General features: G+C 40.7%; 1 protein-coding gene across 6 annotated transcripts in view; it reads right to left on the bottom strand.

Moving 5' to 3' along the window:
* Positions 1–6099: 6099 nt before the first annotated feature.
* ZEB1 (zinc finger E-box binding homeobox 1) overlaps positions 6100–17355 on the bottom strand; it is a 198817-nt gene continuing 187561 nt past the window's right edge. For all 6 annotated transcript variants that reach the window (XM_040248040.1, XM_040248042.1, XM_040248041.1 and 3 more), the window contains 3 exons: positions 10953–12763; positions 8751–8931; positions 6100–8625 (listed from right to left, as the gene is read on the bottom strand). In XM_040248040.1, coding sequence (XP_040103974.1) covers positions 8027–8625; positions 8751–8931; positions 10953–12763 — 2591 coding nt within the window. In that variant the 3' untranslated portion in view covers positions 6100–8026. The remainder of the gene's footprint in view (positions 8626–8750; positions 8932–10952; positions 12764–17355) is intronic.

Raw genomic sequence — 17355 nt, 5'->3', positions numbered from 1 at the left:
TTCTTTTTCTTGGGGATGGTTTTTGTTCATTGCTTCTTGTACTGTGTTCACCAATTAGAATGGCTATTATCAAAACACAGAATAACAAGTGTTGACAAGGACATGGAGAAATTGAAATGCTTGTGCATTGCTGATGGAATATAAAATGGTGTACCACCGTGGAAGTTTGGCAGCTCCTCAAAGAGTTTAACTTAGAATTACCATTTGATCCTGCAGTGCCACTTCTAGGTATACATCCAAACGAATTGAGAGCAGGAACTCAAGTATTTGCAAGTCAGTGATCATAGAGGCCTTATTCACATTAGCCAGAAAAGGTGGAAATAGATGTCTATTGATAGATGAGTGGGTAAACAAGATGTGGCCTATACAGTCAATGGAATAGTATTTAGCCTTAAAAAGGAATGCAATTCTGATACATAGTACAGCATGGATGAACCTTGAGGATAAACGGTTATGCTAAGTGAAATAAGCCAGACACAAAAGGACAAATACTGCATGATTCCACTCATATGAAGTATGCAGAGTAGACCAGTTCATAGAGAAAATACAATAGTGCATAATATGATTAACAGAGGCTGGGGAGAGGGACGGGTGAGGAGTTATGGGTACAAAGCTTCTGTTTGGAGATGATGAAAAGTGGATAGTGGTGATAGTACAACATGGTGAATATACTTCACCCTACTGAACTGTATACTTAGATATGATTAAAATGGTAAAGTTTATATTGTACTTATTTTACGATAAGAAAACAGACAAGCCGCAGAGTAATAGTAGAACATAGCATTTTCTGAAGATAAGAGATTATTTAAAAAAATTTTAACTTGGAATTTGCCTTGAATATGTCTGCATGTAAGAGAGTTCCCTTCCCACTTTCTAGTACCCTAAAAGAAGCCTAATCCAGTAACAGAAATAGTGAGTCTCGGCAACACAACTCAATATACTTAGAACACACAGACAGTGCTTACTACCTGTTTTGTTTTGATCTTCTTTTAATAAAGAAAGTGGAAGCATTGAAAAGGCTAATTTTTTACAGTTTTTGCAAAGGTGTATTCCTGTATGGGCACCACTCTTCATGCTATAGTTAGCGTATCTGCTCTTCAGATTCATCCATGTTGTATGTGTTGCTTATTGTTGAGTGGTATTCCATTGTGTTGAATACTGCAGTGTATTTATTCCCTGGTTGCTAGATATCTGGGTTATCTTCAGTTTGGCTATTATGGCTAAACTGCTATGAATGTTTTAATATGATTTTTGAGTGGACTTATGCTTTCATTAATCTTTGGTAGACACAAAGGAGTGGAATTTCTGGCTTTCAATTCAATATTAACTGGAGGATTTCTGCAGAAACTAACACTTGTGGCTGGTGATTTTTATTTTGGCCAGCCAAAAATGAATTATTTTATTTCACTAAAGACTTTGCAGGTTATTACATTCAGTTGTTACACCTGACATACCTGTAAATCTTCAGCACCATGAGTTTCATTTTCACTTTTTATATCAGAAGCAGTAACTAAGGTTTGTCTTTTTGTTGGTTTAATATTCATACCATATGAATCAGAACATTCTGAAGAATTATCTTCTGAGACACTAGTATACATGTTGTGTGACCAATCAGAGAAAGTATCTGCATAAAATTCACTGAAAAATTCTTCACTCAAAATTCCATGATACGTCATTTTTGAAAATTTTATGGTAATAAATTTGTGTTTATAATATATTACAAGGTTTGAACAAAAATCTGATGGAGCAAAATGTGATCACGACAGTCACAAATTGCATAATGAACCTATGATCAATTTTAAGCTGTAATAACTTCACACAGTTAATTGTATTACTCCCTAAAAATGTATTGCTAAGTCTCGAATCAATAACGATAACAAAAGACATACTAATATGTCTCCAGTGAGTATTTAACTGTATTTAACTTTATGAGATACTGACAAACTATCTTCTAAAGTGGGTATACTATTTTAAATTCCCACTAGTAATGTATGAGAGTTCTGGTTGCTTTCTGTTCTGCGCAGTATTTGGTATTACCGATAGTCTTAGGTATATAAATGAGTGCGTGTAAGTATTCTCCCAGTCTGTCTGCTCTTTTGATTTTCTTAACAGTATCTTTTGGAGAGCAAAATTTTTAAGTTGTAATTTCATCAATTACTTTTTTTCTATGACTCATGCATCCTTTGTGTGTCTTATCTACCAACTATTTGCCTCATGGGACGTCACAGAGAATTCCTTCCTTATGTTTTCTTCCACAAGGTTTATAATTTTAGCTCTTGTATTTAAGTATGTTATCCATTTGGAAATAATTTCTCTGTATGGTATGACATAAGTCAAGTTCATTTTCCTGCATATGGGGTGACATAAGGATCAAGTTCTAATATCAGCAGTATATTTTGAAAAGATGATCATTTAACCATTGGATTATCTTAGCAGCTTTGGCAAAAATCAATTGGCTGTGAATATGTGGGTCTCCTCCTAACTTTTAATGGTTTTCTTGATCTCTATGTCCATTCTCATGCCCTTACAACCCTGTATTGACTGCTGCAACTTTATAGGAAGGCTAAAAATCAGGTAATCTAAGTCCTCCAACTTAATTCTTTTCCAAAATTGTTATGCTTACCTAAAGTCCTTTGCATTTCCATATAAATGTTGAATAAAGCTGTCAGTTTCCACAATTATATGGCTTCAGTTTTCACTGGAATCATGTTGAATCAATAGATGAATTTGAGGAGGACTGACACAGCAATGACATTGAATCAATCTTCTGATCAGTACACATGGACTATCTTCTCATTTGCATTGCATCTTTCTTTCAGCTGTATTTAGTATTTTTGGTGCCCAGGTTCTGCCCATATTTGATAAATTATCCCTAAATGATTCCTATATTAAAAAATTAAATTTCCATTTACCACTGTTATAAAAATATGGTAGATTTTTGCATGATGACCTTATATCTGCAAATAAAAAGTTACTTCTCTTTTCCCAATCTGTGTGCCTTTCATTTCTTTCTCCTGTCATGCTGCACCTGACGGGACCTCTAGAACAATGCTTAAAAAAAAAAGAGTGAGAGTAGACGTTCTTGCTTTGTTTATAATTTTATGAAGAAACCATTCAATTTTTCAAAATTATTGCAGTAACTATGGGGTTTGTTGCAGGTGCCCTTTGTTAGACTGAGGAAATTTCCTTCTATTCCTAGATTGCTGAGGACTTTTATGACTTGGTGTAGAATTTTGTCAGGTGCTTCCTCTACACCTGTTAAGATGACCATGTGGCTTTTCTTTTTGTTCTGTAAATATGACAGAAGTATGTAAAAATGATGTAAATTGGTTTCTGAATGCCAAACCACCTTGCAGTCCTGGGATAAAATTCCACTTGGTCATAAAGTATTTTCCTTTTGATACACTACTCAAAATGATTTCCAAATACTTTGTCAAGGATTTTTGCATCTACATTCAGAGAAATATTAATGTGAAGTTTCTACTTATTGTTATGTCATTGTCTGATTTTCCTATCAGGTTAATGCTGGGTCCACAGACTAAGGCAGGATATATGTTTTATTTTCTGGACAAGCTTGTGTGGAATTTGTACAATAACTTCTTGGTAGAATTCACTGGTGAAGCCATCTGGTCCTGGAGTCTTCTTTGTGGGAAGATTTTTTAAAGTTCTGTTTATTTATGGCTGCACTGGGTCTTTGTTGCTGTGCATGGGCTTTCTCTGGTTGTGGCAAGTGGGAGCTGCTCTCTAGTTGTGATGTGTCACCTTCTCACTGCAGTGGCTTCTCTTACTGTAGAGCACAGGCTCTAGAGCTTGGGGCACACGGGCTTGGTGCATGTGGGATCCTCCTGGACCAGGGGTTGAACCCACATCCCCTGCATTGGCAGGTGGATTCTTAACCATTGGACTACCAGGGAAGTCCTATGGGAAGGGTTTTAACTAGCAGTTTCTTTGTGCTTGGACTAATCAGGTTATCTATTTCTAATTATAGTGAGTTTTGGTTGTGTCATTTTCATCAAAGCTCCCAGGTTCATTGGCTTAAAGTTCACAATACTTCCTTTTCATCCTTTTACCCTGTACAATTTTCAAGAGTATCTTTTCTTATTCTTGATGATTTGTCGTCTTGACCTATCTGGCTAAGGTTTATCAATTAATTTTTTCAAAGAATCAGGTTCTGATTTCATTGGTGTACCCACTGCTTTTGTTTTCTGTGCCATTGACTTCTGTTACTGCTTTTCTGCTTGGCTTGGATTTAATTTTATTCTTCTAATTTCTAAAGGGGGAAACTTATGCCTTCTTTTCTAATACAAGCATTTAATATTATGAATTTTCTTATATGCACTGCTTTTACTGGTTACTGCAACTTCTGATGTTGGATTTTCATTTTTACTTAGTTCTTTTTATTGTCAATGTTTACCGAGAAACGTGTTAACATAGTTTCAGATAGTTTTGCAGGGCAGGGGGAGGGGATTTTCCAGACGTATTTCTGTTACTGATTTCTAGTTTATTTTGTAGTCAGAGAAAACCACTTTGTTTTTAACTCTTTTGAATTTGAAGGTTGTTTCATGGCTCATAATATGGTTTCTCTTCATGAATGTCCCATGTGTTGTTGAGAAAAAATGTGATTTGTTGAGTGGACTATTTGTTCACCAGAACAGAGAAATTTATGTTTTATTTTTTTTAAGGTTCGAAGTCCATATTATAGTTGTTCTAGTATATCCTCCCATTGATCTTCAGAAGTCTAAGTTTGCATTTTCATGTTTTCATGGCTAATTTTAAGCTTACACATAGATTTGAAAAGAGTCTTTGCCCTTCTCTTTTTCTCCATGTTATGAAATGTGTATCAGTCTTGCTGACATCTGCTCGTATTACTTACAGCCAGGCTTAAGTTTAGATGTAGATAGTGTGGGCTGTTCTCACCTGAGATGTGATGCAGGCTGGTGAACAGCATGGCTCTTCGTGCCAGATATGTTATTCTGCTCCTTAATATGTGTGTGCTCATGGGCACATGGTGTTTCTGTCTTGTGAGGCTTCTGCGAAATCAGCTTTGACAACAGCAGCAAGGAATCTGTGCATGTGGCCCAGGTCAGTGACACACTGTTACTGGATTTGGGGGAGTGATGGGAAATGCTGATGCGTTTTCATCTTCAGAACTCCTCTGATGAATCTAGAATTCCTTCATTAGCTATTTATACCTGTATAAATCGAGCACGGACTTCTTTGAGCTTCCTGTTAGAGTGATTATAGTATGAATGTGTCCTAAGAACGGTTACTTATTCTTGTTTCCTAAACCTCTACTGTGCTTATTGGGGAGGTTTTTCATTGACAGAAGTGAGGCGTCACGCTGGGAATGTGAGGCCATCAGAAGGGAAGGGGGTCCTCGTGGAATTTGTTAGGATGGGTGCCGGCACTCCTCCCAGGGGCCTTGAACACATGTGTCATGTCCCATGAGGTTAAGCACAAGGAAGACACCTAGAAATAAACTCACAAATCAGAACAGAAAGGCAGGCGGACAGGCAGAGTTTACTATTTGTCTATTATATCTAGTGTTTAATAGGACCTGAATAAGGACATTACCAAATTGCTGAAATCATTTAACATATACAGAAGCAAAAGAGTAGTAAAGACATAGCTGAGCTCTTTTAACATGCAAATTGTATTATCATTCAGCACACAGGACGCATGGACTTGTGCTGGGCACTGGGGCAGGAGAGTGACCTGGCAGGTGGTCCAGAGGATCCTGGTCCTGGTGGGAGGGGCGTGAGTGACAGTGTAAGGGCTGAGGTGAGGAAGGCAAAAGCTGTGGGAGTGCAGAGGAAAGACTGTGAAACCCAGCTCCCCCAGGGTAAGAGGTCACGGATCCAGAGTCAGGGGTAAAAGCTTCTGGACGAGGACGCAAGCTCTCAGTTGGCCATTCATTGTCACCTCTGACATTCCCAGAAACACCAGCTGCAGGAAAATCCCTGACTTAGTGGGGAATGTCTAAACCACTGAGTTTACCCAAACTCAGCCCAAGATACACCCAGAGCAGGATGACTGTATACCCACTTTACAGAGTTTTCCAGAGAAAATCTTGACAATGATCAAAAGAAGGACAGCAAGTCAGGCTTGTTGATGCATTTTATTGTGAGATGGGGAGTCTGGTAAAAAACTAGAAAATGACCATGGTGTAACAAGGAACTTAAAAATGAAGAGTCAGATTTGTAACTTACATACATGAATACAGGAACAAATTGGCACAAAATGTTAAACATTGTTCCCAACACTGTTTACATGAGGTTATCCTAATTTGGCTTCCTAAGGAAATGAGAGTTTTATGGTTAGACTAATCTCTTAATAAAACCGCAGAGCATCATGCTATTAGTCACACAGTGAATTTCAAAATTTAAGAGTTTTATATTAAAAACTGGGTAAAGGTAAAATGACTTGATTGCAGTTGTAAAACTAATACATTCCCATTTAAATTCTGTTCTACAGTCCAAGGCAAGTATAAATGTTAACATAACACTGTTAAATCAAATCTCAATGCAAGAGAACCAATTGCATCTCTACTTTAAATCTTATCAACTTTCCAAATTTTCATACTAAAATATATTATTGTATTAATACAAACTACAGTATTATACACTACACTGTGTAATAAATAAAGAAATATAAAAATAAGACACATAAATATAAAAGTTTTCTAAAACTAAAAGTACATATGTCAGTAAGAAGGGTATTAATACTGCCAAGTTTGAAGACATACAGTACAAAAATGTTGCACAGATCTATAAACTAAAAGAAATAAAATAATACTGATAGGTAAAAATCAGCTAATGTTGTTAATAAACTGGGTCCATAATAACTAACATTTGGAAACAGTTATGAGCCAAATAACAATGGCAGGTCCATGTTTGAAATGCAAGTACATGGATAAAGCAGATTAGAAAATTTCCCTTTCGTTTCAGTAGAGAAATTCTGAAAGTCAATTAACGCAAAATGAATACTGAGGAATTAAAGGGTGAAATGTCCCAGTGTTTGGCTTCTCTGACAGAGTCAGTGGTTTTTAAGTTTTATTTTGGAATTTTGATACAAGAAACAAATCAACAAATGCTAGTTATTGTAGGCCACGCATGAACGGAGGCTGGTCAGAGCCTTGAAAATACTGATAAATGGCACTTACAGCACACAGGTCTTGCTTAAGGCCAGAGGAGATACAAAGCTTCATATCACATCCTTCATATTTGTGTACCACGTACGCAAACACAATTACGAACACTGATTCTGACGTCTCTGCTGTCTCACCAGTATCAACACTGTTAGTCCCTGCAATCAGAACTCAACGGCAATCTCGTCAACTCCATTTTAAACCACATGAGTAAGAAACTTCAGCTCTTCTAGCGGCTGCTTTCTTAAGGCTAACAATACACTTTAAATGAGAATACGCTCTACTGTGACATCTAAATATTAGAAATGACTACCTTCTAGGTTGAATTTAGAAAAGGTAGTTAGCACGGTTTTGAACTGCATTATACTTCTCCGTGAAGGGAATTCTGTAGTGCAGAAGTTCTCACATTTTAAAAAACATAATAAAATACTGAAGCGGATTTAGCATATGTTTACCAATAAAAAATTATAAAATTTCTCCCAATTGTACAGCTTAAGAATAAACTAACGTAAGAGTGCTAATTAATACTGATAAAATGAAACAATGTCAGGTGCTCATCTAATCAATCAGCTTTCTTTAACCTGTTAAATCTCTGCTTTCTGAGTCATTAAGTTTTCTAATCTGCTTCATGTTACAAACTTGTTCCTAACTTTGAAAAATGCATGAAAAATTACTAGGTCTGAGGTTCAGGCACACCTGGATTATTTTTGTGTGGTTTTTTTTTTTTTTTTCGATTTTGTGTTTTTTTTAATTTTTACTTTACACAGTAGTGAACAGAAATCACAGTATACAGGTTACTGTGTTTCCATGAAAAGCATGTATAATATAGAACAAAACTTCATTACCAATTAGAATTTTCTTTCTTTTCTAGAAAAACTATTAGGCTTCATTTGTTTTCTCTTCAGACACCTGCTCGCTGCCCTCACTGACTTTGTGTTCTAAGCTATGGGCTTGGCTTCCAGCCCCCGCCCCCTGCCCCACACCTTCCGTTTCTGCTCTCTCCCCCTCATCCTCCGCCTCCTCGTCCTCGTCCTCCTCGTCGTCCATCTCCTCCTCCCCGTCCTCCACCTCCTCCTCCACCTCCTCCGCCCCTCGCGCCGCTCCACTTCCCTTCTCCTCCTCCAGCTCCTCCAGCTCCCGCTCCTCCTCCTCCTCTTCCTCCTCCTTTTCGCTGTCTTCATCCTCCTCCCGCGTCGAGCTCTCCCTCTCGTCCGAGTCGCCCTGCCCCGCGTGCTGCTCGGGCGGGACCCCTGGGCCTGCGGCCCCCGGCTCCGGGGGCTCCCGCTCCTCGGCCTCCCTCTTGCAGTAGGAGTAGCGGTGGTTCATGTGCTGGGAGTAGGAGCCCGAGTGGGAGAAGCGCTTCCCGCACTTGTCGCACTGGTAGGGCTTCTCCCCGGAGTGCAGGCGCATGTGCTCGATCAGGTGATGCTTGTGTTTAAACGCCTTTTTGCAGATGCCACACTCGTGGGGTCTTTTACCTGAAAATAAGGGCACAGCTATGAAATACAACGGCATGGAGCTGCTAGGCCTTGGGGCACTTCCGGTTATGGAAATAGCCATCAATTCAACTCTGCAAAACTGGCAGCTTCCTTAACATACATACCTGTGTGTTCATATTTATGTCTCAACAGGGAGCTACTCTTTTGGAATATCTTATCACACAAATCACAAGCATACATTCCGTTTTCTGTCTTCCGCATTTTCTTTTTGGGGGGCGTGGAATCGGAGTCGTTCTGATCCTCTACGTTGGATACTCCTTCTGAGCTAGTGTCTTGCCTTTCATCCTAGAGGAGAAAAGGAAGTAGGAAAAGTTCATTTAAGATTACAGGATAAACGACAGACATAAATAAAAGCAGAGCTGAAGGAACCACTTTGATTTCTGCTTTCAACAACCTGACCACAGCAGGCTCCAAGGGAGGGTGCAGGTGAGCGGGCAGTGCAGTCACCACAGCAAAAGCAGCCCAGGGTCGGCAGGCACTGAACGAGAGGACGCTGCAGAGGACACTTTAGCTGCCTATGGGTCATTACCTTACGAGAAGTCTGCTGAACGTTTCAGCTTACCAGTTGCACACAGTCCAGTCGTGAATTTCTAACTACATCACTTACCTTCTGGGTTTTACTAAGTGAAAATTAAGACTCTCTTTCTTAAAAGTGGTCTTTAAATTGTATCTTCCAGAACCTTAGAATTTTGTGAACTAAACTTCATTGTCTCCTTGTAAAGAGGGAGGTTTGTTCTATCACTTTTCTAAGAAGCAAGATGAAAAAACAATGCAGGCAGGTCTGTGTTTTTAAACAAGAATCCTTGCTTGATGGTGAATCTTCAGAGTTTTGGGTGAGGGTTAGGGAGAAAACTGGCAGCAGGGTCTCCTGTAGGTGGAAGAATTCTGCAGGGAGCCTGCAGTGGGATTGGGCTCCTAGGATCCTGTGTCTTTCCTGAAGACTGCCATCCTAACCTCACACATTTTCCACAAGTTTAGAGGTTTCCCACAATTTCTTACAGCTTTGTAAGGCAGGAGAGGACTTCCCTGGTGGCTCAGTGGTAAAGAATCTGCCTGCCAGTGCAGGAGATGTGGGTTCAATCCCTGATGCAGGAAGATTCTCTGGAGGAGATGTCAAACCTCTCCAGTATTTTTGCCTGGGAAATTCCATGCACAGGGGAGCCTGGCGGGCTATATAGTCCATGGGGTCGCCAAGAGTCAGATACAACTAAGCTGAGTGACTAAACAACAACAAGGGGTGCGAAGTGCTGACAGACGTTTTTCTGTCACTTGTAAGCTGCCAATGGTGTTAAAGAGACTCTCTTCATGTTACTGGATCTCATTAACTGAAATTTCCCAGTTTATTCTTCAAAGGTGTGAAGAGTGTTTTATACAGTTAAAATTTAGATTTCATGAAAAATTTAGCCATGTGAAAACTTTCTCAAGGTTACCACAATTACAGGAAGCCCCACTGGTAGCAATATTTAAGGAGACAAAAGTAACATATGTGAACAGGATATTATTTTAGTCGCATCTTCTTATAGTAAGTATTTGGGAAAAAGATTAAATTTATCTCTAGTATTCATTTGATTCAATCAGAAATTGATGGAAAAAATGGAGACATCAAGGTCAGTGACACAGAAAAAGCCTGGACAGTGAGACACACAGCATTCATGCAAAATAGCTTTATCGTAACTGTCATGGACTTGGAGAGTGTTACAGAGGAAAATACACACACAGATTCACAACTGTATTTCCTCATGTATTATTATGATTGAACACTGGCTTACAGCTTATAAAATCATCAGTAAACTCATTAGGTGAATTCTTTATATACTTTTGTTTGCTTCATTAAAGCCTTTTATAAACAGGTTAACACAAAAAGTGAGAGCTAAGTTAGCCTGGTGTAAAACATCTGTGAACAAATTTTCATTTACTGATGATCATAATCAAGGCAGAAACTATGATGAATTCTGGGACCTTAACTATAAAACAGAAGTCTGATTAATGAGTATTTGAATTATACTTTCCTCTTCCATCTCTAGTTTCAAACAGTCAATCTTATAGCTGAGACCCATCGACCCTCTTTTCTGCAAAATAACACTTAAAACTGCAGTTGAAAACTACACTCTGGATCAGTAAACAACAAAAGCCAAGATACCACCGCAGCTAAGGCACACAGTCAGCTATTTCCTTTCAAACGTGACAGTTTAACAAGCTGCTTGGCTCTCTCATGCCTGGTTTTTATTAGAGAAATTCACTAAAATAAATCAAACTAGCATTTGATCAATGGATTGGGGCTGGGAGTGGTTCTTTTCCTTTTTTACCTGATTTCCATTGGGCTGGATCACCTTCAAGGGTGTTTCCTGGACCGCCGGGCTGACTGCAGTCGAGTATGTGTAGGCGACCTGGGGGATCAGGATGGTCTGCTTGTTGGCAGCCAGTGCTCGCAAGCACGGAACGCTGTTCTGGTCAGCGATGGCCACGATCGTGGGTAACTGGGCAGTGACGGTAGGTATAGCAATATTTATGGGGTTGGCACTTGGTGGGATTACATTTACAACTGGTTCTGAGTCTGTAACACAGCTGTCCTTTTGTGGCTCCTTTTTTGCACAAGACAAGTTCAAGGGTTCTTCCTGGACAGAATAAACACTGTTCTGGTAAACACTAGTGATAGTTGGCCTTTCCAATAACTCGCCCTGCTGCTTTGGTAGTGAAAGATCAAGAGGTTCGACCTGCGGCTCTTCCTGCGCCCCTTCTGTCGGGTACGAGTAACCCTGTGCGCTTCTGGAGGAAGAGAGGTTCAGGGGAGAAGGGGAGGAGGCGCTGCTTCCGGAACCATTGACGGCCAAGCCCCCTGGTAAGACGGGAGAGCTAGCTCTCTTCAGAGGGCTCTGGCGGTTCCCTGTGCTGTCCTGGGTTTCATCTGCATCTGCAGCCTGAGGCTGACCGTCGCTCTTGGCAGGGGTGTTGGCTTTGCCTGGTTCCGGGGAAGATGGTTCAGAAGACTGCACTGAGATCTGTCCCGCTTGCATCTTTTCAAACCACTTTTTCACTACATCCAGTGGTAGGTTCACGGAATCGGCAATTTTTGAGAGCTCTTCTGCACTTGGCTGTGCGTTCAAAGCGTAATATGCTTTCAGAAGAGACAAGAGGTTCTTTAAAGGTGGCTGACTGGGAGACAAACTGCCATCTCCGGACCCCGATGGAGCGGAGGCCTCGGGCTTGGCAGCTTCTGGGGTGGGGGGCCGAGGGGGCTGGGCGGGCTGCTTCAGGTCATAGTGCTTTAGCTCCGGAAGTGCATTGATGTCCCCGGGACAGTCGTCACACAGGAGGCAAGTGCTGTCATTCCCTCCCCCTTCAAAGCTTTTGTCCTTCTCAGACTTGACAGTAAGATCTTCTGGTAACTTTTCACTTTTGCAATTGTTGGTGGGGACTGGGGTTTCTTTTTTTAAATTCTGAGGAACAACTTGAAGTTGGCTAGGTTGTTCAAGACTGTAGTTAATGATGATTTTGGTTGTTCCATCTTGATCAACCAGAGGAAGACTGATGGCTGAAATAACAGAATGGCCGCCTTGCTGGATGGATGAAGCATTGATTGTTTCTTGTTCTTTGGATGCAAGATTGGCTTGATTATTCTCCAAAACTTGCCTGATGACATTACCATCTACCGCCACTTTAAGTACATTCTGAATATCACTTAAATTGATACTGATGGGGGACACCAAACCCACCGTTGGCAGAACGACAGCCTGCACCACACCCTGAGGAGAACTGGTTGCCTGTAAGGGGCCACCACCACTGAAAACCCCGTTCTGTAGAGGGGCTGAACAGTTGATTCCTGAAGCAACCACTATGGGTTTGAACTCATAATCCACAGGTTCGGTTTTGATCTGGTTTACGGGAAGTTGCTCTTGCAGGGGCTTGTTCTCTGTCTTCTGCCGCACCTGTGGTCGCGTGGGGCTGCCTGGAGAGGCCGAGAGCGAGGGTGAGGAGCATTGCGAGGTCTTGAGCCCTGTTCTTGGCCGCCCGTTCACAGGCATCAGGCTGATACATTTCTTACTGCTTATGTGTGAGCTGTAGGAACCAGAATGGGAAAAACGTTTCTTGCAGTTTGGGCATTCATATGGCTTCTCTCCTAAACAACAACAAAAAGTTACATTTGTAAATTTTCACATTATTCACATTTTCCCTAAAACAAGCAGGATCAATTTAAAAAGGGGGTTACCATGTGTGCTTGTGATACAATTTTATTTAGAATCATCATTTTTAAGTTGAAAACCTACATAAATGTCAAGCACCAATAAAATGTTAGTCTGAACTATGTGCTGACCAGTAAGAGAATCTTCTCTTCAGGTGCGTGTAACAGTTTTGTTCACTTTTAAAAGTTCAAATCTTTCTCAGATACCCAAAAATTATATCTCACTCTTTCAAGTAATTTTTTTCTTGTCCTGTGTCACTAAACTATGTAATTCTCTGTATTTTACTCTACTTAACCATCTATAGGAGAAATTAATATTAGACAAAAGGAAGCAAAATCTCCCATAAGACTTAATAACTGTGGACATCTATCCTTGACTGTATGAGTCATATGAGTATCTATCCTCCCTATATTCATAGGTTTCCTTGAAAAGACCTTTTTCAGTGGGGAAGAAAAGTTTAAATACAAGGATTGTTACAAGCCTTGGCTTATTAAGCTGGGATGTATGTGTGTGCTTAGTTGCTCAGTCGTGTCTGACAATTTGTGACTCCATGGACTGTAGCCCACCAGGCTCCTCTGTCCATGGGATTCTCCAGGCCAGAATACTGGAGTGGGTAGCCATTCCCTTCTCCAGGGGATCTTCCCAACCCAGGGATCGAACCCGGGTCTCCTGCATTGCAGGCGGATTCTTTACCGTCTGAGCCACCAGAGAAGCCCAATACTACTAGCCTATCCCTTCTCCAGGGGAACCTCTCCACCCAGGAGTTGAGCCAGGGTCTCCTGCATTGCACACAGATTCTTTACCAGCTGAGCTACCAGGGATGTATGTACTTCTAGATAGATAAGGCAGTGTTCGCTGTGTGCTCAGTTGCGTCCAGCTCTTTGCAACCACATGGACTGTAGCCTGCCTGATTCCTCCGTCCATGGGATTCTCCAGGCACGAACACTGGAGTGGATTGCCATTTCTTCCTGCAGGGGGTCTTCCCGATGTGGGAAGCAAGCCTGTGTCTTTCGTGCCTCCTGCACTGGCAGGTGAATTCTTTACCACCAAGCCTCTTGGTATCAAAAGCATCTTGGAGTTTCAGTTTCAGTGACAGTGGTTACAGTAACTTAGAACATTTAAGTATTAAAACAGAGTATACGTCTGCTGCACAAACACAACATCTTTGTGAAATGTAAGGAAGAAAAAAGAAGCTTCCTGCTTGCAGAGGCCTCAGTTACGTCACTCCCCAAGACCTTCCAGGGTACAAGGTGTTCTTCTGGGTCACTATGGGTACTCTGACAGAAATTTTTGAGTTTAATGGAATATTTTCATACAACCCAATTTTTTTTTTTTTTTTTTACTTTAGTTTGAACATGTTCTAGTTCATGAATGTATAGTCTAAAAGTTACCGGTGCCTGGGCTCAGGGAGATCCGGGTCTCAGTGCTGTTTACTCCCACACCTGCTGCGTGCAGGTCACAGAGCTGCTCTGTAAGCCTCCGCCAGATGAATGAGTGGCCAACTGTACAATGATGAAGTGTGGTGATGCTGCTTATCTACTCAGGAGCAAAATAAAGCTCTTTATCTCCCCCTTTCTTTTTAATGATTAAAAGGAAAGCAGCAAGAAAGCGTAGGACCTGCTAGTCTTGGAATTTCAATGTTGTAAAGATTAAAACAAGTGCATTATATTTTCTCAAATGTGTCTGCATAATCAAATCAGAGTTGGAAGGAATCTAATAAAGCCCTCTAGTACAGCCTCCTTCTCAATGAAGGGTTCATTTCATATCATCCTTGGCACCGGCTCATCTCTGCTTAACCTCTTTTATTAAAAGGAGGTTATTGCCACTGGACAGATCGGAGGAAGGCATTCTAGTCTGGCTTTGCTGAGGACCAGGATCTAAGTTCAGATTCTCGCTCTGGCACATACTATGTCTATTTTCTTAACCTGTCCAAGCCTCAGTGTTTTGGTGCATAAATAAATGTAGATACATCCTCACTGGATTGTTCTGGTTATAACAGATGATATAGCAAAACTCAGTGTGCTCTCAAGAAATGTTAATGACTCTTTAGAAAAGCAATGAGACAGAGGGTCAGTACTAAGTCAAAGTTGGCCTTCCCTGTTATGTTTGTTTCTGATGCCTCATGGAGCTGGTCTAACACTTCCTCCACAAGTCAGACTTTCGATGTGATGAAGAGCTATTCCAAGAATCCTTCAATTTCCCTCATGCAGGTTAAATGTGTCCAGGTCTTTCACACATTCCTCATGGGATGTGTTCTTCAGAACTCTTACCCGCTTGTTAACTCACCTCTGAGTTTCTCCAGTTTTATCAATATCTTTCCAATGAGATGCCTGAAATGTGATTCAATACTCAAAATGCATTGGATAAAAATTTCCAGTGGGTGTAAAACAAGGGATATGTCTTTGCATCTTTATTTGATGACCTTTTTAGATGAACTACATGATTGTTCCCTTGCTGACTAGGAAAATAAGCATCTGTAGTATTGATTATTTCTGTCTTTACAGAGCACAGTGGGGATGGCAGTGGCTTTGGAGTCAGGAGGGCTGTGTCACAGAGCCCAGCTTTGCTGTGTCCCAGCTGAGTGACTGGGGACAAGCTAAGTTCTCTGAAACTCCATTTTCTCACCAGTAAAAAAGGAGGAAACAGTAGCATCTACCTCCCAGGGTTACTGTGAGAGCTGCATGACTTAATGCAGTTGAGCATCCAGCAGGTGCTAGTTACCATTACTATTATGGGAATCACCCAATTATTTTACTGCTGCTATAAAAAAGACTGCAGAACAATTATTCTAAAGCCAAAGTCTATGTCTGTTAGAAAAAGCCGTGCTTCTAATTCTAACTTCATAGCTAAAGCACATCACCTCAGTTACTGACCTAGGTTAGTGTTTGTAACTACTACTACGACAGGAAGTTGTGTTGCTCAAAGTTTGATACGTTATGCACACTGACCTTTTTCTAATGGCTACGGTGGTGTTCAGTTGCACCTGATATAAAAGTTTTCTAGTCTGAAATGACTATCAGGCTGTGGAACAAACCCAGGTTACTTGCTAGGGAGGCTCCCCGCCTGGGTGCAGGGGCTCTTTTGCACCCTCTCTGTGGGCAGGTGCAGTGGCCTCCTCACAGCTCCTTTGCACAGTTCCCATGTGCAAAGTTTATATGACCATGACACATAGGGTTCCTTTCATGGGCATCAGAAGAGATCCATGCAATTCTAGGGCACATAACTTGAGGGCCCTAACCTTCAATGCCTTAAAAAAACAGCTTCAAAGAAACCCCCAGAGTTTCCTGAAGGATATGAGGTTCATTCATTATTAGGTACTCTAAGCAGTGCTTTCAAAACTACCTGTGGTGAATGATCATTGTTTTTTTCATTAAAAAACATTTTCCAATCTCCTATGGACTAACACTGTACAGACTACAATGAATTTGTCACAGCACTGTCTTGATGTAATACTTTCTAAATGCTTACCCTCGGTTTCTGTTTATCTGGGATGACTTGGAGTAGCCCTGCTCGAAATTTCCCCTTGGAATAAACCACCAGGGAGCTGTAGACTTGGATGGTATCCACTGGGCACCCTTGGGCAGTGCTCTTTTTGAACTGCGTTTTGGTGAAATATCACTGGCCTCTATGGAAGAATCTTACTTTAGAATGAAAACACTATTGAATCCTCTGCTGTATTATTTTAAGGATATTTCTGAGGATAATGTAAATTATCTTTTGGTTCTTTATTCTTAATGATGTTCCAAGGAACAACTTTTGCTCTCATCTTCTGACATCTGATCCTTTTTACCTACAAACACTCTAGATTTCCATTTACTAACTGTAGTTTTCTTACTTCCTAAAACCTAGGGTCGAATTTGTGGTCTCTTCTAGCATGTACAAAGGAATTAATAGTATTTTTTTTCTTTCTCATTTTTACTTCATGCCTGTCTTGCTTTCTTTAAGAGACGTAAACATGAATGGACAGCAGAGCACAGGAGTCTGTGTGCCATGACGTGGCCTGAATCTGCCTCTCTTTCAGAGCAGCAGCATGCTGTGAGCTTACTGTAAAGCTCTTGGCCATGGAAACACCTAAAGGGTTTCTACAGATAGCACAAGCATTATTACTTGATTGAAGCTGATTTTTGATGATCAGTGCAGGATTTTGTGATTAGATATCAACTTCTTGTTTCTGGACTTGAAATATATTAACATTTTGTACGATCTGTGCTTCCCAACTGCATATAATCTATAGATCTGCGACCCTCCTATATGACTGCAATAGGACATTCATTTTTATATATGAAATCATACTCTGTTTTATTACCCCAACTTCAACATTAAAAAATGAGTTAGCTATAATCTCTATCAACAACTTCAAATCATTTCTGGTGAGAGAGTGAAGTCACTTAGTTGTGTCTGACTCTTTGAGACCCCATGGACTGTAGCCTGCCAGGATCCTCCATCTATGGAATTTTCCAGGCAAGAGTACTTCCTTCTCTAGGGGATCTTCCCGACCCAGGGATTGAACCTGAGTCTCCTGCATTGC

The sequence above is a fragment of the Oryx dammah genome, unplaced genomic scaffold (assembly GCF_014754425.2).
Source record: "Oryx dammah isolate SB20612 unplaced genomic scaffold, SCBI_Odam_1.1 HiC_scaffold_10, whole genome shotgun sequence".
In the NCBI taxonomy this organism is placed as follows: domain Eukaryota; kingdom Metazoa; phylum Chordata; class Mammalia; order Artiodactyla; family Bovidae; genus Oryx; species Oryx dammah.
The sequence above is the reverse complement of the archived record's forward strand: the minus strand, read 5'-3'. Positions and strand labels throughout refer to the sequence as shown.